At 60.4% G+C, this 23860-nt stretch overlaps 5 protein-coding genes and 1 pseudogene across 5 annotated transcripts; all 6 read right to left on the bottom strand.

Moving 5' to 3' along the window:
- Positions 1–2573: 2573 nt before the first annotated feature.
- Positions 2574–3225, bottom strand: LOC129735504 (feather keratin 1-like; annotated as a pseudogene).
- Positions 3226–6333: 3108 nt separating this feature from the next.
- Positions 6334–6642, bottom strand: LOC129735503 (feather keratin 1-like). Its single transcript, XM_055703795.1, has one exon. The coding sequence runs from the start codon at positions 6640–6642 to the stop codon at positions 6334–6336; it is 309 nt and encodes a 102-aa protein (XP_055559770.1).
- Positions 6643–10092: 3450 nt separating this feature from the next.
- On the bottom strand, positions 10093–10401 carry LOC129735502 (feather keratin 1-like). Its single transcript, XM_055703794.1, has one exon. The coding sequence runs from the start codon at positions 10399–10401 to the stop codon at positions 10093–10095; it is 309 nt and encodes a 102-aa protein (XP_055559769.1).
- A 3450-nt stretch (positions 10402–13851) lies between these two features.
- LOC129735501 (feather keratin 1-like) lies at positions 13852–14160 on the bottom strand. Its single transcript, XM_055703793.1, has one exon. The coding sequence runs from the start codon at positions 14158–14160 to the stop codon at positions 13852–13854; it is 309 nt and encodes a 102-aa protein (XP_055559768.1).
- A 3450-nt stretch (positions 14161–17610) lies between these two features.
- On the bottom strand, positions 17611–17919 carry LOC129735500 (feather keratin 1-like). Its single transcript, XM_055703792.1, has one exon. It carries the CDS (start codon positions 17917–17919, stop codon positions 17611–17613), a length of 309 nt encoding a protein of 102 aa, XP_055559767.1.
- A 3450-nt stretch (positions 17920–21369) lies between these two features.
- On the bottom strand, positions 21370–21678 carry LOC129735499 (feather keratin 1-like). Its single transcript, XM_055703791.1, has one exon. It carries the CDS (start codon positions 21676–21678, stop codon positions 21370–21372), a length of 309 nt encoding a protein of 102 aa, XP_055559766.1.
- Between the last annotated feature and the right edge of the window lie 2182 nt (positions 21679–23860).

Raw genomic sequence — 23860 nt, 5'->3', positions numbered from 1 at the left:
GGGGTGTCAGTGCGGGCAGGCAGAGGAGGGCTGTTTGGGAGAGCAGGCCATTTTCCTGGCAGCCCTGGCTGAGAGCTCGCCGGTCCTGTGACGAGAGGTGCCCTGCCTGGCTCCGCCGGTGCTTGTGTTGGCCCCTCCATCGTGGACCCCTGAGGTGGGGCTTGGGCTGTGGTGTGACGCATCCAAAGGAGAGCAGCGAATGCGGTGAAGGATCGAGAGAAGAAGCCTTAGAAGTAGCGGTTGAGGGAAGCGGGGCTACTGTGTTTTCAGAAGGCGGCGGCTGAGGGGAGGCCCTATCGGTGTCTCCAAGTACCTGAGAGGAGGCTGTAACGAGGAGGTTGTGAGTCTCTCATCCCTAGCAACAAGTGCTAGGGCAAGAGGAAAGGGCCTCATGTTGCGCCAGGCAAAGTTTAGTTTGGCTATGATGAGAAATTTCTTCACCGAGAGGGTTATCAAGCACTGGAAGGGGCTGCCCAGGGCAGTGGTTGAGTCACCATTGTGGGAGGTGTTTAAAAGACACGTAGACGTGGCGCTTAGGGACATGGATTAGTGGTGGCCTTGGCAGTATTAGGTTAACGGTTGGACTCGATAATGTTAAGGGTCCTTTGCAACCGAAGTGACTCTTATGATTGTGTATGAGGCAGCGTGCGAGGGCAGGTGAGTTTCTGGAGAGCCCGTATGTGTGCTGAGAGGCGGAGCAGGGCTGGGAGCGGCAGGCAGGGGAGGCTGGCACTCCTGGGCCTTTGGTGGGGTCTGTGCTTGGGGCGAGTGTCGAGGGGTGAGGCCAGTTCTCTGCGCAGAGCTTGACAGGGTGAAAGGGAATTTGGCGATTGCCGAGGGGAGCTGGGTTTGAGCATGCGGCACGGGGCTGCAGAGCCGAGGCTGTGGTGGTGGTGGTGGTGCGTGCGGAAGGGTTGATGAGTGGCAAGGCCTGCCCCCGCTGAGGCAAGGTGAGTGTTTTTCAGGCTGTTTGTCAGGTGATCTGTGGTTGTTGCTGAGGAAGATGAAGGGAGGTAGGAAGGAGTGGTGTGGGAGTGGGTGTTTGTAAGTGCCCGGGGCCTGTCGTGTTGCTCCCAGGAATGCCGAGGCATCTGGCATTGCGGAGGCCTCCTTGTGAGGCCGCTGTGCATTTTCCTGGAAAGGTCATAGTGCCTGGGGGCAGCTCCTGAAGAGTGGAAGGGAGCTGGTACCCCTCGTGTCCCGCAGAAGATGGTGCGGGAGGCTCTGGGAAAGCAGAGGCCGGTGAGCCTGAGCCTGTTCCCGGGGCAGGTGATGGAAGCAATGCTGCTGGAAATCACTGCCAAGGCCAGGACGGACGGAAGGTGTTGGGGGGTGTTTGGCGTGGATTTTGGAAGGGCAAATCATGCTTGAGTGAGCTGCGTGTCTTCCGCGTTGAGGCGAGTGGGCGTTGGGCAAGGGGAGAGCAGTGGCTGTTGCTGAGGCGTACTTGAAGGAAGCCTTTGCCGCTGTCTCCTGGTACGTGCTCCTAGACGAGCTGAGAAAGTGCGGGTTGCGTAAGCGGCCGGTGCGGTGGCCTGCAAAGCGGCTGAAGGGCTGTGCCCAGAGGCTTGCGATCAGTGGTAGGACAAGAGGCCATGTTCAGAAGTGAAAGCATCTGGAATTGCCCGGGCAAAGGCGGCAGGGCTTTTTCAGTGTGAGGGTGGTCAAAGAGTGGAAGAGGTGGTGGCGGCTCCATTCTCGGAGGTACTGAAGACGCGAGTGGCTGTGGTCCCAGACAATCTGCTCTAGCTGGCCCTGCTTGAGCACTGGGGTGGAAGGACATGCTCTGCAGAGATTCCTGCCCATCTCTAAATGTTTCTGTGATCCTTTTTTGCTGGGGAGGGTGCGGAAGAGAGTTAGTCAAGCGTGTGTTGGCACGGGGAGCCTCGGTCGGAGGTGTGCGCAGGGAGCGTTGTCGTATCGGAGGCTTTTTCTGAGCCAGTGCTGGGCTTGTGTCATGCTGTGTATGCCTGCAGGTGCGAGTGTGTGTTGTCGCTGGTGGCCTGTGTCCTCAGAGAGGCTGAGTGCCCTTTTCCCCCCAACCCCGCCGGCCTGTTGAGGCCTGGCTTTGTGCCATTTTAGAGTGGAAGAGCCTTGGGAGAAGAAAGGAGATGGAGGCGTGTGGTGCTGGGATGCAGGAGATTTTATTGAGGCAAAAGAGTGAAAAGGCAGGAGCACGCAGTGGAAGGGATCCGTCCTGAGGTGCAAGTAGGGCGACCGTCAGCCCAGGTCCTTTGCTTGCAGAAGATTTTGCCAGAGCACCGAGGTCTTCCTTTCCTGCGGTGGGAGCAGCGCGGGGGAGGTGCCCCGGTGGTCTTTGGCTTGTGAGCAGGCGTTTGCAGCGGAGAGTAGCGTACGTAGCAGTAGGGGCGATGCAAAGAAGACAGTGGGAGAAGAGGAGGAGGTAGGTGGGCCATGTATCCTGGCAGCCGGGGCTGGCCCCTTCCGTGCTACTTTGCTTGGTGCCTTGAGAGGAGGAGGTGCGGGTGGCAGGTCCCCGTGCCAGCAGCAGGCGGGAGGTGCGTCCTCAGTCCATGCCGTGGCTTGCAGGGTGTGTGTGGTGTGGAGGGCCCTTAGCAGGGCAGGCAGGCTCTTCCGGCGCCATAGCAGCCCAGGCCTCCGAGGCCGTAACCGTAGCCAAAGCCGCCGGAGGAGATGGGCACTCCCTGGGAGCTGAGGATGTTGCCCACAGCAGCCGATGAGGAGGATCCGACGGCGGTGCTCTGGGGGAAGGAGGTGAGGATGGGTCCCGGCAGGGTGACCAGCACGGTGGAAGGCTGGATGACGACGCGGGAGTCCTCGCACTGCCTGACGCAGGGCTCGTTGCAGCTGTTAGCCAGCGGGGTGGGTCCGCAGGGGCTGCAGAGGTTGTTGCAGGCCATGTCTGTGGTGTGGAGTGTCCCTGTAAGAGAGGGTGTTGAGGAAGCGGAGGGTGTTGGGGGGGCGCGAGGGGTGTCGTTACAGGAGGGCAAGGGAGTGTGGAGGCGCGGTGTGGGGCTGCGGGGAGCGTGGTGGTGTTGAGTCGTGGGGGCTGCTGAGTCTGGTGTCAGCGCGTGCTGGAAGAGACGGGGCGTGTGGGGCAGGAGAAGGAGGGGAAGGGGCTTCAGGCTCACCTTGTTGACTGCGGGGGAGAAGGCGTCAGGAGAAGCGTGTGATGGAGAGAGGCGCTGGGCCGTCTTTTATGCTGGTCTGAGGGGGCGGGACAGGCTTTGCGCGTGACGGCATTTTGCAGCAAGCAGCTGTTGCGTGCCAGAGCTTGGCAGGTAATGAGGTGGGGGGTGTGTCCCTTCCCACAACGCTCCCTTCTCATGTCGTCCTCTTGAGGATGTGTCCGTCTGTCCCTGGCGTCAGCTTTGAAGTGAGAGCAGGTATCTGGGAGGATTTGCATGGAAGGTGCGTGTCAGGGCATTTGGCAGACGTGGCCAAAGCATAGGAGAGGTGGGGTGTTGTCAGTGAGGTCATGCCGTGGCACTCGTGTGGTGTGGTTTGCGGGTGCGTTGCGAAGAGGGGCCCCCACTTGTTCATGGGCCTGGAAGGCTGTTGTGGGCTTTGGAGGTGTGCCGGGCATGAGTGTCGGCCCCTTCCATGGCATTTGGTCCCTGCCTGCCTTGCTGCCAGCTTGCTAAGCCTGACTGTAGGCCTGGCCTTTCCCACTGAGCGTGCTCTGTGTGTGCCTTGTTGCCCGCCTTGCTTGAAAGGTTGTAGCTGGGAGAAAGGGGCCTGCGTGTCTGGGCTTGTGCCCCCTGGGATCCGTCCCTGGGGGTGTCAGTGCGGGCAGGCAGAGGAGGGCTGTTTGGGAGAGCAGGCCATTTTCCTGGCAGCCCTGGCTGAGAGCTCGCCGGTCCTGTGACGAGAGGTGCCCTGCCTGGCTCCGCCGGTGCTTGTGTTGGCCCCTCCATCGTGGACCCCTGAGGTGGGGCTTGGGCTGTGGTGTGACGCATCCAAAGGAGAGCAGCGAATGCGGTGAAGGATCGAGAGAAGAAGCCTTAGAAGTAGCGGTTGAGGGAAGCGGGGCTACTGCGTTTTCAGAAGGCGGCGGCTGAGGGGAGGCCCTATCGGTGTCTCCAAGTACCTGAGAGGAGGCTGTAACGAGGAGGTTGTGAGTCTCTCATCCCTAGCAACAAGTGCTAGGGCAAGAGGAAAGGGCCTCATGTTGCGCCAGGCAAAGTTTAGTTTGGCTATGATGAGAAATTTCTTCACCGAGAGGGTTATCAAGCACTGGAAGGGGCTGCCCAGGGCAGTGGTTGAGTCACCATTGTGGGAGGTGTTTAAAAGACACGTAGACGTGGCGCTTAGGGACATGGATTAGTGGTGGCCTTGGCAGTATTAGGTTAACGGTTGGACTCGATAATGTTAAGGGTCCTTTGCAACCGAAGTGACTCTTATGATTGTGTATGAGGCAGCGTGCGAGGGCAGGTGAGTTTCTGGAGAGCCCGTAAGTGTGCTGAAAGGCGGAGCAGAGCTGGGAGCGGCAGGCAGGGGAGGCTGGCACTCCTGGGCCTTTGGTGGGGTCTGTGCTTGGGGCGAGTGTCGAGGGGTGAGGCCAGTTCTCTGCGCAGAGCTTGACAGGGTGAAAGGGAATTTGGCGATTGCCGAGGGGAGCTGGGTTTGAGCATGCGGCACGGGGCTGCAGAGCCGAGGCTGTGGTGGTGGTGGTGGTGCGTGCGGAAGGGTTGATGAGTGGCAAGGCCTGCCCCCGCTGAGGCAAGGTGAGTGTTTTTCAGGCTGTTTGTCAGGTGATCTGTGGTTGTTGCTGAGGAAGATGAAGGGAGGTAGGAAGGAGTGGTGTGGGAGTGGGTGTTTGTAAGTGCCCGGGGCCTGTCGTGTTGCTCCCAGGAATGCCGAGGCATCTGGCATTGCGGAGGCCTCCTTGTGAGGCCGCTGTGCATTTTCCTGGAAAGGTCATAGTGCCTGGGGGCAGCTCCTGAAGAGTGGAAGGGAGCTGGTACCCCTCGTGTCCCGCAGAAGATGGTGCGGGAGGCTCTGGGAAAGCAGAGGCCGGTGAGCCTGAGCCTGTTCCCGGGGCAGGTGATGGAAGCAATGCTGCTGGAAATCACTGCCAAGGCCAGGACGGACGGAAGGTGTTGGGGGGTGTTTGGCGTGGATTTTGGAAGGGCAAATCATGCTTGAGTGAGCTGCGTGTCTTCCGCGTTGAGGCGAGTGGGCGTTGGGCGAGGGGAGAGCAGTGGCTGTTGCTGAGGCGTACTTGAAGGAAGCCTTTGTCGCTGTCTCCTGGTACGTGCTCCTAGACGAGCTGAGAAAGTGCGGGTTGCGTAAGCGGCCGGTGCGGTGGCCTGCAAAGCGGCTGAAGGGCTGTGCCCAGAGGCTTGCGATCAGTGGTAGGACAAGAGGCCATGTTCAGAAGTGAAAGCATCTGGAATTGCCCGGGCAAAGGCGGCAGGGCTTTTTCAGTGTGAGGGTGGTCAAAGAGTGGAAGAGGTGGTGGCGGCTCCATTCTCGGAGGTACTGAAGACGCGAGTGGCTGTGGTCCCAGACAATCTGCTCTAGCTGGCCCTGCTTGAGCACTGGGGTGGAAGGACATGCTCTGCAGAGATTCCTGCCCATCTCTAAATGTTTCTGTGATCCTTTTTTGCTGGGGAGGGTGCGGAAGAGAGTTAGTCAAGCGTGTGTTGGCACGGGGAGCCTCGGTCGGAGGTGTGCGCAGGGAGCGTTGTCGTATCGGAGGCTTTTTCTGAGCCAGTGCTGGGCTTGTGTCATGCTGTGTATGCCTGCAGGTGCGAGTGTGTGTTGTCGCTGGTGGCCTGTGCCCTCGGAGAGGCTGAGTGCCCTTTTCCCCCCAACCCCCGCCGGCCTGTTGAGGCCTGGCTTTGTGCCGTTTTAGAGTGGGAGAGCCTTGGGAGAAGAAAGGAGATGGAGGCGTGTGGTGCTGGGATGCAGGAGATTTTATTGAGGCAAAAGAGTGAAAAGGCAGGAGCACGCAGTGGAAGGGATCCGTCCTGAGGTGCAAGTAGGGCGACCGTCAGCCCAGGTCCTTTGCTTGCAGAAGATTTTGCCAGAGCACCGAGGTCTTCCTTTCCTGCGGTGGGAGCAGCGCGGGGGAGGTGCCCCGGTGGTCTTTGGCTTGTGAGCAGGCGTTTGCAGCGGAGAGTAGCGTACGTAGCAGTAGGGGCGATGCAAAGAAGACAGTGGGAGAAGAGGAGGAGGTAGGTGGGCCATGTATCCTGGCAGCCGGGGCTGGCCCCTTCCGTGCTACTTTGCTTGGTGCCTTGAGAGGAGGAGGTGCGGGTGGCAGGTCCCCGTGCCAGCAGCAGGCGGGAGGTGCGTCCTCAGTCCATGCCGTGGCTTGCAGGGTGTGTGTGGTGTGGAGGGCCCTTAGCAGGGCAGGCAGGCTCTTCCGGCGCCATAGCAGCCCAGGCCTCCGAGGCCGTAACCGTAGCCAAAGCCGCCGGAGGAGATGGGCACTCCCTGGGAGCTGAGGATGTTGCCCACAGCAGCCGATGAGGAGGATCCGACGGCGGTGCTCTGGGGGAAGGAGGTGAGGATGGGTCCCGGCAGGGTGACCAGCACGGTGGAAGGCTGGATGACGACGCGGGAGTCCTCGCACTGCCTGACGCAGGGCTCGTTGCAGCTGTTAGCCAGCGGGGTGGGTCCGCAGGGGCTGCAGAAGTTGTTGCAGGCCATGTCTGCGGTGTGGAGTGTCCCTGTAAGAGAGGGTGTTGAGGAAGCGGAGGGTGTTGGGGGGGCGCGAGGGGTGTCGTTACAGGAGGGCAAGGGAGTGTGGAGGCGCGGTGTGGGGCTGCGGGGAGGGTGGTGGTGTTGAGTCGTGGGGGCTGCTGAGTCTGGTGTCAGCGCGTGCTGGAAGAGACGGGGCGTGTGGGGCAGGAGAAGGAGGGGAAGGGGCTTCAGGCTCACCTTGTTGACTGCGGGGGAGAAGGCGTCAGGAGAAGCGTGTGATGGAGAGAGGCGCTGGGCCGTCTTTTATGCTGGTCTGAGGGGGCGGGACAGGCTTTGCGCGTGACGGCATTTTGCAGCAAGCAGCTGTTGCGTGCCAGAGCTTGGCAGGTAATGAGGTGGGGGGTGTGTCCCTTCCCACAACGCTCCCTTCTCATGTCGTCCTCTTGAGGATGTGTCCGTCTGTCCCTGGCGTCAGCTTTGAAGTGAGAGCAGGTATCTGGGAGGATTTGCATGGAAGGTGCGTGTCAGGGCATTTGGCAGACGTGGCCAAAGCATAGGAGAGGTGGGGTGTTGTCAGTGAGGTCATGCCGTGGCACTCGTGTGGTGTGGTTTGCGGGTGCGTTGCGAAGAGGGGCCCCCACTTGTTCATGGGCCTGGAAGGCTGTTGTGGGCTTTGGAGGTGTGCCGGGCATGAGTGTCGGCCCCTTCCATGGCATTTGGTCCCTGCCTGCCTTGCTGCCAGCTTGCTAAGCCTGACTGTAGGCCTGGCCTTTCCCACTGAGCGTGCTCTGTGTGTGCCTTGTTGCCCGCCTTGCTTGAAAGGTTGTAGCTGGGAGAAAGGGGCCTGCGTGTCTGGGCTTGTGCCCCCTGGGATCCGTCCCTGGGGGTGTCAGTGCGGGCAGGCAGAGGAGGGCTGTTTGGGAGAGCAGGCCATTTTCCTGGCAGCCCTGGCTGAGAGCTCGCCGGTCCTGTGACGAGAGGTGCCCTGCCTGGCTCCGCCGGTGCTTGTGTTGGCCCCTCCATCGTGGACCCCTGAGGTGGGGCTTGGGCTGTGGTGTGACGCATCCAAAGGAGAGCAGCGAATGCGGTGAAGGATCGAGAGAAGAAGCCTTAGAAGTAGCGGTTGAGGGAAGCGGGGCTACTGCGTTTTCAGAAGGCGGCGGCTGAGGGGAGGCCCTATCGGTGTCTCCAAGTACCTGAGAGGAGGTTGTAACGAGGAGGTTGTGAGTCTCTCATCCCTAGCAACAAGTGCTAGGGCAAGAGGAAAGGGCCTCATGTTGCGCCAGGCAAAGTTTAGTTTGGCTATGATGAGAAATTTCTTCACCGAGAGGGTTATCAAGCACTGGAAGGGGCTGCCCAGGGCAGTGGTTGAGTCACCATTGTGGGAGGTGTTTAAAAGACACGTAGACGTGGCGCTTAGGGACATGGATTAGTGGTGGCCTTGGCAGTATTAGGTTAACGGTTGGACTCGATAATGTTAAGGGTCCTTTGCAACCGAAGTGACTCTTATGATTGTGTATGAGGCAGCGTGCGAGGGCAGGTGAGTTTCTGGAGAGCCCGTATGTGTGCTGAAAGGCGGAGCAGAGCTGGGAGCGGCAGGCAGGGGAGGCTGGCACTCCTGGGCCTTTGGTGGGGTCTGTGCTTGGGGCGAGTGTCGAGGGGTGAGGCCAGTTCTCTGCGCAGAGCTTGACAGGGTGAAAGGGAATTTGGCGATTGCCGAGGGGAGCTGGGTTTGAGCATGCGGCACGGGGCTGCAGAGCCGAGGCTGTGGTGGTGGTGGTGGTGCGTGCGGAAGGGTTGATGAGTGGCAAGGCCTGCCCCCGCTGAGGCAAGGTGAGTGTTTTTCAGGCTGTTTGTCAGGTGATCTGTGGTTGTTGCTGAGGAAGATGAAGGGAGGTAGGAAGGAGTGGTGTGGGAGTGGGTGTTTGTAAGTGCCCGGGGCCTGTCGTGTTGCTCCCAGGAATGCCGAGGCATCTGGCATTGCGGAGGCCTCCTTGTGAGGCCGCTGTGCATTTTCCTGGAAAGGTCATAGTGCCTGGGGGCAGCTCCTGAAGAGTGGAAGGGAGCTGGTACCCCTCGTGTCCCGCAGAAGATGGTGCGGGAGGCTCTGGGAAAGCAGAGGCCGGTGAGCCTGAGCCTGTTCCCGGGGCAGGTGATGGAAGCAATGCTGCTGGAAATCACTGCCAAGGCCAGGACGGACGGAAGGTGTTGGGGGGTGTTTGGCGTGGATTTTGGAAGGGCAAATCATGCTTGAGTGAGCTGCGTGTCTTCCGCGTTGAGGCGAGTGGGCGTTGGGCGAGGGGAGAGCAGTGGCTGTTGCTGAGGCGTACTTGAAGGAAGCCTTTGTCGCTGTCTCCTGGTACGTGCTCCTAGACGAGCTGAGAAAGTGCGGGTTGCGTAAGCGGCCGGTGCGGTGGCCTGCAAAGCAGCTGAAGGGCTGTGCCCAGAGGCTTGCGATCAGTGGTAGGACAAGAGGCCATGTTCAGAAGTGAAAGCATCTGGAATTGCCCGGGCAAAGGCGGCAGGGCTTTTTCAGTGTGAGGGTGGTCAAAGAGTGGAAGAGGTGGTGGCGGCTCCATTCTCGGAGGTACTGAAGACGCGAGTGGCTGTGGTCCCAGACAATCTGCTCTAGCTGGCCCTGCTTGAGCACTGGGGTGGAAGGACATGCTCTGCAGAGATTCCTGCCCATCTCTAAATGTTTCTGTGATCCTTTTTTGCTGGGGAGGGTGCGGAAGAGAGTTAGTCAAGCGTGTGTTGGCACGGGGAGCCTCGGTCGGAGGTGTGCGCAGGGAGCGTTGTCGTATCGGAGGCTTTTTCTGAGCCAGTGCTGGGCTTGTGTCATGCTGTGTATGCCTGCAGGTGCGAGTGTGTGTTGTCGCTGGTGGCCTGTGTCCTCAGAGAGGCTGAGTGCCCTTTTCCCCCCAACCCCGCTGGCCTGTTGAGGCCTGGCTTTGTGCCGTTTTAGAGTGGAAGAGCCTTGGGAGAAGAAAGGAGATGGAGGCGTGTGGTGCTGGGATGCAGGAGATTTTATTGAGGCAAAAGAGTGAAAAGGCAGGAGCACGCAGTGGAAGGGATCCGTCCTGAGGTGCAAGTAGGGCGACCGTCAGCCCAGGTCCTTTGCTTGCAGAAGATTTTGCCAGAGCACCGAGGTCTTCCTTTCCTGCGGTGGGAGCAGCGCAGGGGAGGTGCCCCGGTGGTCTTTGGCTTGTGAGCAGGCGTTTGCAGCGGAGAGTAGCGTACGTAGCAGTAGGGGCGATGCAAAGAAGACAGTGGGAGAAGAGGAGGAGGTAGGTGGGCCATGTATCCTGGCAGCCGGGGCTGGCCCCTTCCGTGCTACTTTGCTTGGTGCCTTGAGAGGAGGAGGTGCGGGTGGCAGGTCCCCGTGCCAGCAGCAGGCGGGAGGTGCGTCCTCAGTCCATGCCGTGGCTTGCAGGGTGTGTGTGGTGTGGAGGGCCCTTAGCAGGGCAGGCAGGCTCTTCCGGCGCCATAGCAGCCCAGGCCTCCGAGGCCGTAACCGTAGCCAAAGCCGCCGGAGGAGATGGGCACTCCCTGGGAGCTGAGGATGTTGCCCACAGCAGCCGATGAGGAGGATCCGACGGCGGTGCTCTGGGGGAAGGAGGTGAGGATGGGTCCCGGCAGGGTGACCAGCACGGTGGAAGGCTGGATGACGACGCGGGAGTCCTCGCACTGCCTGACGCAGGGCTCGTTGCAGCTGTTAGCCAGCGGGGTGGGTCCGCAGGGGCTGCAGAAGTTGTTGCAGGCCATGTCTGCGGTGTGGAGTGTCCCTGTAAGAGAGGGTGTTGAGGAAGCGGAGGGTGTTGGGGGGGCGCGAGGGGTGTCGTTACAGGAGGGCAAGGGAGTGTGGAGGCGCGGTGTGGGGCTGCGGGGAGGGTGGTGGTGTTGAGTCGTGGGGGCTGCTGAGTCTGGTGTCAGCGCGTGCTGGAAGAGACGGGGCGTGTGGGGCAGGAGAAGGAGGGGAAGGGGCTTCAGGCTCACCTTGTTGACTGCGGGGGAGAAGGCGTCAGGAGAAGCGTGTGATGGAGAGAGGCGCTGGGCTGTCTTTTATGCTGGTCTGAGGGGGCGGGACAGGCTTTGCGCGTGACGGCATTTTGCAGCAAGCAGCTGTTGCGTGCCAGAGCTTGGCAGGTAATGAGGTGGGGGGTGTGTCCCTTCCCACAACGCTCCCTTCTCATGTCGTCCTCTTGAGGATGTGTCCGTCTGTCCCTGGCGTCAGCTTTGAAGTGAGAGCAGGTATCTGGGAGGATTTGCATGGAAGGTGCGTGTCAGGGCATTTGGCAGACGTGGCCAAAGCATAGGAGAGGTGGGGTGTTGTCAGTGAGGTCATGCCGTGGCACTCGTGTGGTGTGGTTTGCGGGTGCGTTGCGAAGAGGGGCCCCCACTTGTTCATGGGCCTGGAAGGCTGTTGTGGGCTTTGGAGGTGTGCCAGGCATGAGTGTCGGCCCCTTCCATGGCATTTGGTCCCTGCCTGCCTTGCTGCCAGCTTGCTAAGCCTGACTGTAGGCCTGGCCTTTCCCACTGAGCGTGCTCTGTGTGTGCCTTGTTGCCCGCCTTGCTTGAAAGGTTGTAGCTGGGAGAAAGGGGCCTGCGTGTCTGGGCTTGTGCCCCCTGGGATCCGTCCCTGGGGGTGTCAGTGCGGGCAGGCAGAGGAGGGCTGTTTGGGAGAGCAGGCCATTTTCCTGGCAGCCCTGGCTGAGAGCTCGCCGGTCCTGTGACGAGAGGTGCCCTGCCTGGCTCCGCCGGTGCTTGTGTTGGCCCCTCCATCGTGGACCCCTGAGGTGGGGCTTGGGCTGTGGTGTGACGCATCCAAAGGAGAGAAGTGAATGCGGTGAAGGATCGAGAGAAGAAGCCTTAGAAGTAGCGGTTGAGGGAAGCGGGGCTACTGCGTTTTCAGAAGGCGGCGGCTGAGGGGAGGCCCTATCGGTGTCTCCAAGTACCTGAGAGGAGGCTGTAACGAGGAGGTTGTGAGTCTCTCATCCCTAGCAACAAGTGCTAGGGCAAGAGGAAAGGGCCTCATGTTGCGCCAGGCAAAGTTTAGTTTGGCTATGATGAGAAATTTCTTCACCGAGAGGGTTATCAAGCACTGGAAGGGGCTGCCCAGGGCAGTGGTTGAGTCACCATTGTGGGAGGTGTTTAAAAGACACGTAGACGTGGCGCTTAGGGACATGGATTAGTGGTGGCCTTGGCAGTATTAGGTTAACGGTTGGACTCGATAATGTTAAGGGTCCTTTGCAACCGAAGTGACTCTTATGATTGTGTATGAGGCAGCGTGCGAGGGCAGGTGAGTTTCTGGAGAGCCCGTATGTGTGCTGAGAGGCGGAGCAGAGCTGGGAGCGGCAGGCAGGGGAGGCTGGCACTCCTGGGCCTTTGGTGGGGTCTGTGCTTGGGGCGAGTGTCGAGGGGTGAGGCCAGTTCTCTGCGCAGAGCTTGACAGGGTGAAAGGGAATTTGGCGATTGCCGAGGGGAGCTGGGTTTGAGCATGCGGCACGGGGCTGCAGAGCCGAGGCTGTGGTGGTGGTGGTGGTGCGTGCGGAAGGGTTGATGAGTGGCAAGGCCTGCCCCCGCTGAGGCAAGGTGAGTGTTTTTCAGGCTGTTTGTCAGGTGATCTGTGGTTGTTGCTGAGGAAGATGAAGGGAGGTAGGAAGGAGTGGTGTGGGAGTGGGTGTTTGTAAGTGCCCGGGGCCTGTCGTGTTGCTCCCAGGAATGCCGAGGCATCTGGCATTGCGGAGGCCTCCTTGTGAGGCCGCTGTGCATTTTCCTGGAAAGGTCATAGTGCCTGGGGGCAGCTCCTGAAGAGTGGAAGGGAGCTGGTACCCCTCGTGTCCCGCAGAAGATGGTGCGGGAGGCTCTGGGAAAGCAGAGGCCGGTGAGCCTGAGCCTGTTCCCGGGGCAGGTGATGGAAGCAATGCTGCTGGAAATCACTGCCAAGGCCAGGACGGACGGAAGGTGTTGGGGGGTGTTTGGCGTGGATTTTGGAAGGGCAAATCATGCTTGAGTGAGCTGCGTGTCTTCCGCGTTGAGGCGAGTGGGCGTTGGGCAAGGGGAGAGCAGTGGCTGTTGCTGAGGCGTACTTGAAGGAAGCCTTTGTCGCTGTCTCCTGGTACGTGCTCCTAGACGAGCTGAGAAAGTGCGGGTTGCGTAAGCGGCCGGTGCGGTGGCCTGCAAAGCGGCTGAAGGGCTGTGCCCAGAGGCTTGCGATCAGTGGTAGGACAAGAGGCCATGTTCAGAAGTGAAAGCATCTGGAATTGCCCGGGCAAAGGCGGCAGGGCTTTTTCAGTGTGAGGGTGGTCAAAGAGTGGAAGAGGTGGTGGCGGCTCCATTCTCGGAGGTACTGAAGACGCGAGTGGCTGTGGTCCCAGACAATCTGCTCTAGCTGGCCCTGCTTGAGCACTGGGGTGGAAGGACATGCTCTGCAGAGATTCCTGCCCATCTCTAAATGTTTCTGTGATCCTTTTTTGCTGGGGAGGGTGCGGAAGAGAGTTAGTCAAGCGTGTGTTGGCACGGGGAGCCTCGGTCGGAGGTGTGCGCAGGGAGCGTTGTCGTATCGGAGGCTTTTTCTGAGCCAGTGCTGGGCTTGTGTCATGCTGTGTATGCCTGCAGGTGCGAGTGTGTGTTGTCGCTGGTGGCCTGTGTCCTCAGAGAGGCTGAGTGCCCTTTTCCCCCCAACCCCGCTGGCCTGTTGAGGCCTGGCTTTGTGCCGTTTTAGAGTGGAAGAGCCTTGGGAGAAGAAAGGAGATGGAGGCGTGTGGTGCTGGGATGCAGGAGATTTTATTGAGGCAAAAGAGTGAAAAGGCAGGAGCACGCAGTGGAAGGGATCCGTCCTGAGGTGCAAGTAGGGCGACCGTCAGCCCAGGTCCTTTGCTTGCAGAAGATTTTGCCAGAGCACCGAGGTCTTCCTTTCCTGCGGTGGGAGCAGCGCGGGGGAGGTGCCCCGGTGGTCTTTGGCTTGTGAGCAGGCGTTTGCAGCGGAGAGTAGCGTACGTAGCAGTAGGGGCGATGCAAAGAAGACAGTGGGAGAAGAGGAGGAGGTAGGTGGGCCATGTATCCTGGCAGCCGGGGCTGGCCCCTTCCGTGCTACTTTGCTTGGTGCCTTGAGAGGAGGAGGTGCGGGTGGCAGGTCCCCGTGCCAGCAGCAGGCGGGAGGTGCGTCCTCAGTCCATGCCGTGGCTTGCAGGGTGTGTGTGGTGTGGAGGGCCCTTAGCAGGGCAGGCAGGCTCTTCCGGCGCCATAGCAGCCCAGGCCTCCGAGGCCGTAACCGTAGCCAAAGCCGCCGGAGGAGATGGGCACTCCCTGGGAGCTGAGGATGTTGCCCACAGCAGCCGATGAGGAGGATCCGACGGCGGTGCTCTGGGGGAAGGAGGTGAGGATGGGTCCCGGCAGGGTGACCAGCACGGTGGAAGGCTGGATGACGACGCGGGAGTCCTCGCACTGCCTGACGCAGGGCTCGTTGCAGCTGTTAGCCAGCGGGGTGGGTCCGCAGGGGCTGCAGAAGTTGTTGCAGGCCATGTCTGCGGTGTGGAGTGTCCCTGTAAGAGAGGGTGTTGAGGAAGCGGAGGGTGTTGGGGGGGCGCGAGGGGTGTCGTTACAGGAGGGCAAGGGAGTGTGGAGGCGCGGTGTGGGGCTGCGGGGAGGGTGGTGGTGTTGAGTCGTGGGGGCTGCTGAGTCTGGTGTCAGCGCGTGCTGGAAGAGACGGGGCGTGTGGGGCAGGAGAAGGAGGGGAAGGGGCTTCAGGCTCACCTTGTTGACTGCGGGGGAGAAGGCGTCAGGAGAAGCGTGTGATGGAGAGAGGCGCTGGGCCGTCTTTTATGCTGGTCTGAGGGGGCGGGACAGGCTTTGCGCGTGACGGCATTTTGCAGCAAGCAGCTGTTGCGTGCCAGAGCTTGGCAGGTAATGAGGTGGGGGGTGTGTCCCTTCCCACAACGCTCCCTTCTCATGTCCTCCTCTTGAGGATGTGTCCGTCTGTCCCTGGCGTCAGCTTTGAAGTGAGAGCAGGTATCTGGGAGGATTTGCATGGAAGGTGCGTGTCAGGGCATTTGGCAGACGTGGCCAAAGCATAGGAGAGGTGGGGTGTTGTCAGTGAGGTCATGCCGTGGCACTCGTGTGGTGTGGTTTGCGGGTGCGTTGCGAAGAGGGGCCCCCACTTGTTCATGGGCCTGGAAGGCTGTTGTGGGCTTTGGAGGTGTGCCGGGCATGAGTGTCGGCCCCTTCCATGGCATTTGGTCCCTGCCTGCCTTGCTGCCAGCTTGCTAAGCCTGACTGTAGGCCTGGCCTTTCCCACTGAGCGTGCTCTGTGTGTGCCTTGTTGCCCGCCTTGCTTGAAAGGTTGTAGCTGGGAGAAAGGGGCCTGCGTGTCTGGGCTTGTGCCCCCTGGGATCCGTCCCTGGGGGTGTCAGTGCGGGCAGGCAGAGGAGGGCTGTTTGGGAGAGCAGGCCATTTTCCTGGCAGCCCTGGCTGAGAGCTCGCCGGTCCTGTGACGAGAGGTGCCCTGCCTGGCTCCGCCGGTGCTTGTGTTGGCCCCTCCATCGTGGACCCCTGAGGTGGGGCTTGGGCTGTGGTGTGACGCATCCAAAGGAGAGCAGCAAATGCGGTGAAGGATCGAGAGAAGAAGCCTTAGAAGTAGCGGTTGAGGGAAGCGGGGCTACTGCGTTTTCAGAAGGTGGCGGCTGAGGGGAGGCCCTATCGGTGTCTCCAAGTACCTGAGAGGAGGCTGTAACGAGGAGGTTGTGAGTCTCTCATCCCTAGCAACAAGTGCTAGGGCAAGAGGAAAGGGCCTCATGTTGCGCCAGGCAAAGTTTAGTTTGGCTATGATGAGAAATTTCTTCACCGAGAGGGTTATCAAGCACTGGAAGGGGCTGCCCAGGGCAGTGGTTGAGTCACCATTGTGGGAGGTGTTTAAAAGACACGTAGACGTGGCGCTTAGGGACATGGATTAGTGGTGGCCTTGGCAGTATTAGGTTAACGGTTGGACTCGATAATGTTAAGGGTCCTTTGCAACCGAAGTGACTCTTATGATTGTGTATGAGGCAGCGTGCGAGGGCAGGTGAGTTTCTGGAGAGCCCGTAAGTGTGCTGAAAGGCGGAGCAGAGCTGGGAGCGGCAGGCAGGGGAGGCTGGCACTCCTGGGCCTTTGGTGGGGTCTGTGCTTGGGGCGAGTGTCGAGGGGTGAGGCCAGTTCTCTGCGCAGAGCTTGACAGGGTGAAAGGGAATTTGGCGATTGCCGAGGGGAGCTGGGTTTGAGCATGCGGCACGGGGCTGCAGAGCCGAGGCTGTGGTGGTGGTGGTGGTGCGTGCGGAAGGGTTGATGAGTGGCAAGGCCTGCCCCCGCTGAGGCAAGGTGAGTGTTTTTCAGGCTGTTTGTCAGGTGATCTGTGGTTGTTGCTGAGGAAGATGAAGGGAGGTAGGAAGGAGTGGTGTGGGAGTGGGTGTTTGTAAGTGCCCGGGGCCTGTCGTGTTGCTCCCAGGAATGCCGAGGCATCTGGCATTGCGGAGGCCTCCTTGTGAGGCCGCTGTGCATTTTCCTGGAAAGGTCATAGTGCCTGGGGGCAGCTCCTGAAGAGTGGAAGGGAGCTGGTACCCCTCGTGTCCCGCAGAAGATGGTGCGGGAGGCTCTGGGAAAGCAGAGGCCGGTGAGCCTGAGCCTGTTCCCGGGGCAGGTGATGGAAGCAATGCTGCTGGAAATCACTGCCAAGGCCAGGACGGACGGAAGGTGTTGGGGGGTGTTTGGCGTGGATTTTGGAAGGGCAAATCATGCTTGAGTGAGCTGCGTGTCTTCCGCGTTGAGGCGAGTGGGCGTTGGGCGAGGGGAGAGCAGTGGCTGTTGCTGAGGCGTACTTGAAGGAAGCCTTTGTCGCTGTCTCCTGGTACGTGCTCCTAGACGAGCTGAGAAAGTGCGGGTTGCATAAGCGGCCGGTGCGGTGGCCTGCAAAGCGGCTGAAGGGCTGTGCCCAGAGGCTTGCGATCAGTGGTAGGACAAGAGGCCATGTTCAGAAGTGAAAGCATCTGGAATTGCCCGGGCAAAGGCGGCAGGGCTTTTTCAGTGTGAGGGTGGTCAAAGAGTGGAAGAGGTGGTGGCGGCTCCATTCTCGGAGGTACTGAAGACGCGAGTGGCTGTGGTCCCAGACAATCTGCTCTAGCTGGCCCTGCTTGAGCACTGGGGTGGAAGGACATGCTCTGCAGAGATTCCTGCCCATCTCTAAATGTTTCTGTGATCCTTTTTGGCTGGGGAGGGTGCGGAAGAGAGTTAGTCAAGCGTGTGTTGGCACGGGGAGCCTCGGTCGGAGGTGTGCGCAGGGAGCGTTGTCGTATCGGAGGCTTTTTCTGAGCCAGTGCTGGGCTTGTGTCATGCTGTGTATGCCTGCAGGTGCGAGTGTGTGTTGTCGCTGGTGGCCTGTGTCCTCAGAGAGGCTGAGTGCCCTTTTCCCCCCAACCCCGCCGGCCTGTTGAGGCCTGGCTTTGTGCCGTTTTAGAGTGGAAGAGCCTTGGGAGAAGAAAGGAGATGGAGGCGTGTGGTGCTGGGATGCAGGAGATTTTATTGAGGCAAAAGAGTGAAAAGGCAGGAGCACGCAGTGGAAGGGATCCGTCCTGAGGTGCAAGTAGGGCGACCGTCAGCCCAGGTCCTTTGCTTGCAGAAGATTTTGCCAGAGCACCGAGGTCTTCCTTTCCTGCGGTGGGAGCAGCGCGGGGGAGGTGCCCCGGTGGTCTTTGGCTTGTGAGCAGGCGTTTGCAGCGGAGAGTAGCGGACGTAGCAGTAGGGGCGATGCAAAGAAGACAGTGGGAGAAGAGGAGGAGGTAGGTGGGCCATGTATCCTGGCAGCCGGGGCTGGCCCCTTCCGTGCTACTTTGCTTGGTGCCTTGAGAGGAGGAGGTGCAGGTGGCAGGTCCCCGTGCCAGCAGCAGGCGGGAGGTGCGTCCTCAGTCCATGCCGTGGCTTGCAGGGTGTGTGTGGTGTGGAGGGCCCTTAGCAGGGCAGGCAGGCTCTTCCGGCGCCATAGCAGCCCAGGCCTCCGAGGCCGTAACCGTAGCCAAAGCCGCCGGAGGAGATGGGCACTCCCTGGGAGCTGAGGATGTTGCCCACAGCAGCCGATGAGGAGGATCCGACGGCGGTGCTCTGGGGGAAGGAGGTGAGGATGGGTCCCGGCAGGGTGACCAGCACGGTGGAAGGCTGGATGACGACGCGGGAGTCCTCGCACTGCCTGACGCAGGGCTCGTTGCAGCTGTTAGCCAGCGGGGTGGGTCCGCAGGGGCTGCAGAAGTTGTTGCAGGCCATGTCTGCGGTGTGGAGTGTCCCTGTAAGAGAGGGTGTTGAGGAAGCGGAGGGTGTTGGGGGGGCGCGAGGGGTGTCGTTACAGGAGGGCAAGGGAGTGTGGAGGCGCGGTGTGGGGCTGCGGGGAGGGTGGTGGTGTTGAGTCGTGGGGGCTGCTGAGTCTGGTGTCAGCGCGTGCTGGAAGAGACGGGGCGTGTGGGGCAGGAGAAGGAGGGGAAGGGGCTTCAGGCTCACCTTGTTGACTGCGGGGGAGAAGGCGTCAGGAGAAGCGTGTGATGGAGAGAGGCGCTGGGCCGTCTTTTATGCTGGTCTGAGGGGGCGGGACAGGCTTTGCGCGTGACGGCATTTTGCAGCAAGCAGCTGTTGCGTGCCAGAGCTTGGCAGGTAATGAGGTGGGGGGTGTGTCCCTTCCCACAACGCTCCCTTCTCATGTCGTCCTCTTGAGGATGTGTCCGTCTGTCCCTGGCGTCAGCTTTGAAGTGAGAGCAGGTATCTGGGAGGATTTGCATGGAAGGTGCGTGTCAGGGCATTTGGCAGACGTGGCCAAAGCATAGGAGAGGTGGGGTGTTGTCAGTGAGGTCATGCCGTGGCACTCGTGTGGTGTGGTTTGCGGGTGCGTTGCGAAGAGGGGCCCCCACTTGTTCATGGGCCTGGAAGGCTGTTGTGGGCTTTGGAGGTGTGCCGGGCATGAGTGTCGGCCCCTTCCATGGCATTTGGTCCCTGCCTGCCTTGCTGCCAGCTTGCTAAGCCTGACTGTAGGCCTGGCCTTTCCCACTGAGCGTGCTCTGTGTGTGCCTTGTTGCCTGCCTTGCTTGAAAGGTTGTAGCTGGGAGAAAGGGGCCTGCGTGTCTGGGCTTGTGCCCCCTGGGATCCGTCCCTGGGGGTGTCAGTGCGGGCAGGCAGAGGAGGGCTGTTTGGGAGAGCAGGCCATTTTCCTGGCAGCCCTGGCTGAGAGCTCGCCGGTCCTGTGACGAGAGGTGCCCTGCCTGGCTCCGCCGGTGCTTGTGTTGGCCCCTCCATCGTGGACCCCTGAGGTGGGGCTTGGGCTGTGGTGTGACGCATCCAAAGGAGAGCAGCGAATGCAGTGAAGGATCGAGAGAAGAAGCCTTAGAAGTAGCGGTTGAGGGAAGCGGGGCTACTGCGTTTTCAGAAGGTGGCGGCTGAGGGGAGGCCCTATCGGTGTCTCCAAGTACCTGAGAGGAGGCTGTAACGAGGAGGTTGTGAGTCTCTCATCCCTAGCAACAAGTGCTAGGGCAAGAGGAAAGGGCCTCATGTTGCGCCAGGCAAAGTTTAGTTTGGCTATGATGAGAAATTTCTTCACCGAGAGGGTTATCAAGCACTGGAAGGGGCTGCCCAGGGCAGTGGTTGAGTCACCATTGTGGGAGGTGTTTAAAAGACACGTAGACGTGGCGCTTAGGGACATGGATTAGTGGTGGCCTTGGCAGTATTAGGTTAACGGTTGGACTCGATAATGTTAAGGGTCCTTTGCAACCGAAGTGACTCTTATGATTGTGTATGAGGCAGCGTGCGAGGGCAGGTGAGTTTCTGGAGAGCCCGTATGTGTGCTGAGAGGCGGAGCAGGGCTGGGAGCGGCAGGCAGGGGAGGCTGGCACTCCTGGGCCTTTGGTGGGGTCTGTGCTTGGGGCGAGTGTCGAGGGGTGAGGCCAGTTCTCTGCGCAGAGCTTGACAGGGTGAAAGGGAATTTGGCGATTGCCGAGGGGAGCTGGGTTTGAGCATGCGGCACGGGGCTGCAGAGCCGAGGCTGTGGTGGTGGTGGTGGTGCGTGCGGAAGGGTTGATGAGTGGCAAGGCCTGCCCCCGCTGAGGCAAGGTGAGTGTTTTTCAGGCTGTTTGTCAGGTGATCTGTGGTTGTTGCTGAGGAAGATGAAGGGAGGTAGGAAGGAGTGGTGTGGGAGTGGGTGTTTGTAAGTGCCCGGGGCCTGTCGTGTTGCTCCCAGGAATGCCGAGGCATCTGGCATTGCGGAGGCCTCCTTGTGAGGCCGCTGTGCATTTTCCTGGAAAGGTCATAGTGCCTGGGGGCAGCTCCTGAAGAGTGGAAGGGAGCTGGTACCCCTCGTGTCCCGCAGAAGATGGTGCGGGAGGCTCTGGGAAAGCAGAGGCCGGTGAGCCTGAGCCTGTTCCCGGGGCAGGTGATGGAAGCAATGCTGCTGGAAATCACTGCCAAGGCCAGGACGGACGGAAGGTGTTGGGGGGTGTTTGGCGTGGATTTTGGAAGGGCAAATCATGCTTGAGTGAGCTGCGTGTCTTCCGCGTTGAGGCGAGTGGGCGTTGGGCGAGGGGAGAGCAGTGGCTGTTGCTGAGGCGTACTTGAAGGAAGCCTTTGTCGCTGTCTCCTGGTACGTGCTCCTAGACGAGCTGAGAAAGTGCGGGTTGCGTAAGCGGCCGGTGCGGTGGCCTGCAAAGCGGCTGAAGGGCTGTGCCCAGAGGCTTGCGATCAGTGGTAGGACAAGAGGCCATGTTCAGAAGTGAAAGCATCTGGAATTGCCCGGGCAAAGGCGGCAGGGCTTTTTCAGTGTGAGGGTGGTCAAAGAGTGGAAGAGGTGGTGGCGGCTCCATTCTCGGAGGTACTGAAGACGCGAGTGGCTGTGGTCCCAGACAATCTGCTCTAGCTGGCCCTGCTTGAGCACTGGGGTGGAAGGACATGCTCTGCAGAGATTCCTGCCCATCTCTAAATGTTTCTGTGATCCTTTTTTGCTGGGGAGGGTGCGGAAGAGAGTTAGTCAAGCGTGTGTTGGCACGGGGAGCCTCGGTCGGAGGTGTGCGCAGGGAGCGTTGTCGTATCGGAGGCTTTTTCTGAGCCAGTGCTGGGCTTGTGTCATGCTGTGTATGCCTGCAGGTGCGAGTGTGTGTTGTCGCTGGTGGCCTGTGTCCTCAGAGAGGCTGAGTGCCCTTTTCCCCCCAACCCCGCTGGCCTGTTGAGGCCTGGCTTTGTGCCGTTTTAGAGTGGAAGAGCCTTGGGAGAAGAAAGGAGATGGAGGCGTGTGGTGCTGGGATGCAGGAGATTTTATTGAGGCAAAAGAGTGAAAAGGCAGGAGCACGCAGTGGAAGGGATCCGTCCTGAGGTGCAAGTAGGGCGACCGTCAGCCCAGGTCCTTTGCTTGCAGAAGATTTTGCCAGAGCACCGAGGTCTTCCTTTCCTGCGGTGGGAGCAGCGCGGGGGAGGTGCCCCGGTGGACTTTGGCTTGTGAGCAGGCGTTTGCAGCGGAGAGTAGCGGACGTAGCAGTAGGGGCGATGCAAAGAAGACAGTGGGAGAAGAGGAGGAGGTAGGTGGGCCATGTATCCTGGCAGCCGGGGCTGGCCCCTTCCGTGCTACTTTGCTTGGTGCCTTGAGAGGAGGAGGTGCGGGTGGCAGGTCCCCGTGCCAGCAGCAGGCGGGAGGTGCGTCCTCAGTCCATGCCGTGGCTTGCAGGGTGTGTGTGGTGTGGAGGGCCCTTAGCAGGGCAGGCAGGCTCTTCCGGCGCCATAGCAGCCCAGGCCTCCGAGGCCGTAACCGTAGCCAAAGCCGCCGGAGGAGATGGGCACTCCCTGGGAGCTGAGGATGTTGCCCACAGCAGCTGATGAGGAGGATCCGACGGCGGTGCTCTGGGGGAAGGAGGTGAGGATGGGTCCCGGCAGGGTGACCAGCACGGTGGAAGGCTGGATGACGACGCGGGAGTCCTCGCACTGCCTGACGCAGGGCTCGTTGCAGCTGTTAGCCAGCGGGGTGGGTCCGCAGGGGCTGCAGAAGTTGTTGCAGGCCATGTCTGCGGTGTGGAGTGTCCCTGTAAGAGAGGGTGTTGAGGAAGCGGAGGGTGTTGGGGGGGCGCGAGGGGTGTCGTTACAGGAGGGCAAGGGAGTGTGGAGGCGCGGTGTGGGGCTGCGGGGAGGGTGGTGGTGTTGAGTCGTGGGGGCTGCTGAGTCTGGTGTCAGCGCGTGCTGGAAGAGACGGGGCGTGTGGGGCAGGAGAAGGAGGGGAAGGGGCTTCAGGCTCACCTTGTTGACTGCGGGGGAGAAGGCGTCAGGAGAAGTGTGTGATGGAGAGAGGCGCTGGGCCGTCTTTTATGCTGGTCTGAGGGAGCGGGACAGGCTTTGCGCGTGACGGCATTTTGCAGCAAGCAGCTGTTGCGTGCCAGAGCTTGGCAGGTAATGAGGTGGGGGGTGTGTCCCTTCCCACAACGCTCCCTTCTCATGTCGTCCTCTTGAGGATGTGTCCGTCTGTCCCTGGCGTCAGCTTTGAAGTGAGAGCAGGTATCTGGGAGGATTTGCATGGAAGGTGCGTGTCAGGGCATTTGGCAGACGTGGCCAAAGCATAGGAGAGGTGGGGTGTTGTCAGTGAGGTCATGCCGTGGCACTCGTGTGGTGTGGTTTGCGGGTGCGTTGCGAAGAGGGGCCCCCACTTGTTCATGGGCCTGGAAGGCTGTTGTGGGCTTTGGAGGTGTGCCGGGCATGAGTGTCGGCCCCTTCCATGGCATTTGGTCCCTGCCTGCCTTGCTGCCAGCTTGCTAAGCCTGACTGTAGGCCTGGCCTTTCCCACTGAGCGTGCTCTGTGTGTGCCTTGTTGCCCGCCTTGCTTGAAAGGTTGTAGCTGGGAGAAAGGGGCCTGCGTGTCTGGGCTTGTGCCCCCTGGGATCCGTCCCTGGGGGTGTCAGTGCGGGCAGGCAGAGGAGGGCTGTTTGGGAGAGCAGGCCATTTTCCTGGCAGCCCTGGCTGAGAGCTCGCCGGTCCTGTGACGAGAGGTGCCCTGCCTGGCTCCGCCGGTGCTTGTGTTGGCCCCTCCATCGTGGACCCCTGAGGTGGGGCTTGGGCTGTGGTGTGACGCATCCAAAGGAGAGCAGCGAATGCGGTGAAGGATCGAGAGAAGAAGCCTTAGAAGTAGCGGTTGAGGGAAGCGGGGCTACTGCGTTTTCAGAAGGCGGCGGCTGAGGGGAGGCCCTATCGGTGTCTCCAAGTACCTGAGAGGAGGTTGTAACGAGGAGGATGTGAGTCTCTCATCCCTAGCAACAAGTGCTAGGGCAAGAGGAAAGGGCCTCATGTTGCGCCAGGCAAAGTTTAGTTTGGCTATGATGAGAAATTATTCACCGAGAGGGTTATCAAGCACTGGAAGGGGCTGCCCAGGGCAGTGGTTGAGTCACCATTGTGGGAGGTGTTTAAAAGACACGTAGACGTGGCGCTTAGGGACATGGATTAGTGGTGGCCTTGGCAGTATTAGGTTAACGGTTGGACTCGATAATGTAAAGGGTCCTTTGCAACCGAAGTGACTCTTATGATTGTGTATGAGGCAGCGTGCGAGGGCAGGTGAGTTTCTGGAGAGCCCGTATGTGTGCTGAAAGGCGGAGCAGAGCTGGGAGCGGCAGGCAGGGGAGGCTGGCACTCCTGGGCCTTTGGTGGGGTCTGTGCTTGGGGCGAGTGTCGAGGGGTGAGGCCAGTTCTCTGCGCAGAGCTTGACAGGGTGAAAGGGAATTTGGCGATTGCCGAGGGGAGCTGGGTTTGAGCATGCGGCACGGGGCTGCAGAGCCGAGGCTGTGGTGGTGGTGGTGGTGCGTGCGGAAGGGTTGATGAGTGGCAAGGCCTGCCCCCGCTGAGGCAAGGTGAGTGTTTTTCAGGCTGTTTGTCAGGTGATCTGTGGTTGTTGCTGAGGAAGATGAAGGGAGGTAGGAAGGAGTGGTGTGGGAGTGGGTGTTTGTAAGTGCCCGGGGCCTGTCGTGTTGCTCCCAGGAATGCCGAGGCATCTGGCATTGCGGAGGCCTCCTTGTGAGGCCGCTGTGCATTTTCCTGGAAAGGTCATAGTGCCTGGGGGCAGCTCCTGAAGAGTGGAAGGGAGCTGGTACCCCTCGTGTCCCGCAGAAGATGGTGCGGGAGGCTCTGGGAAAGCAGAGGCCGGTGAGCCTGAGCCTGTTCCCGGGGCAGGTGATGGAAGCAATGCTGCTGGAAATCACTGCCAAGG

The sequence above is a fragment of the Falco cherrug genome, chromosome 3, assembly GCF_023634085.1.
Source record: "Falco cherrug isolate bFalChe1 chromosome 3, bFalChe1.pri, whole genome shotgun sequence".
NCBI lineage: Eukaryota > Metazoa > Chordata > Aves > Falconiformes > Falconidae > Falco > Falco cherrug.
This window is presented reverse-complemented; position numbering and strand designations above follow the sequence as displayed.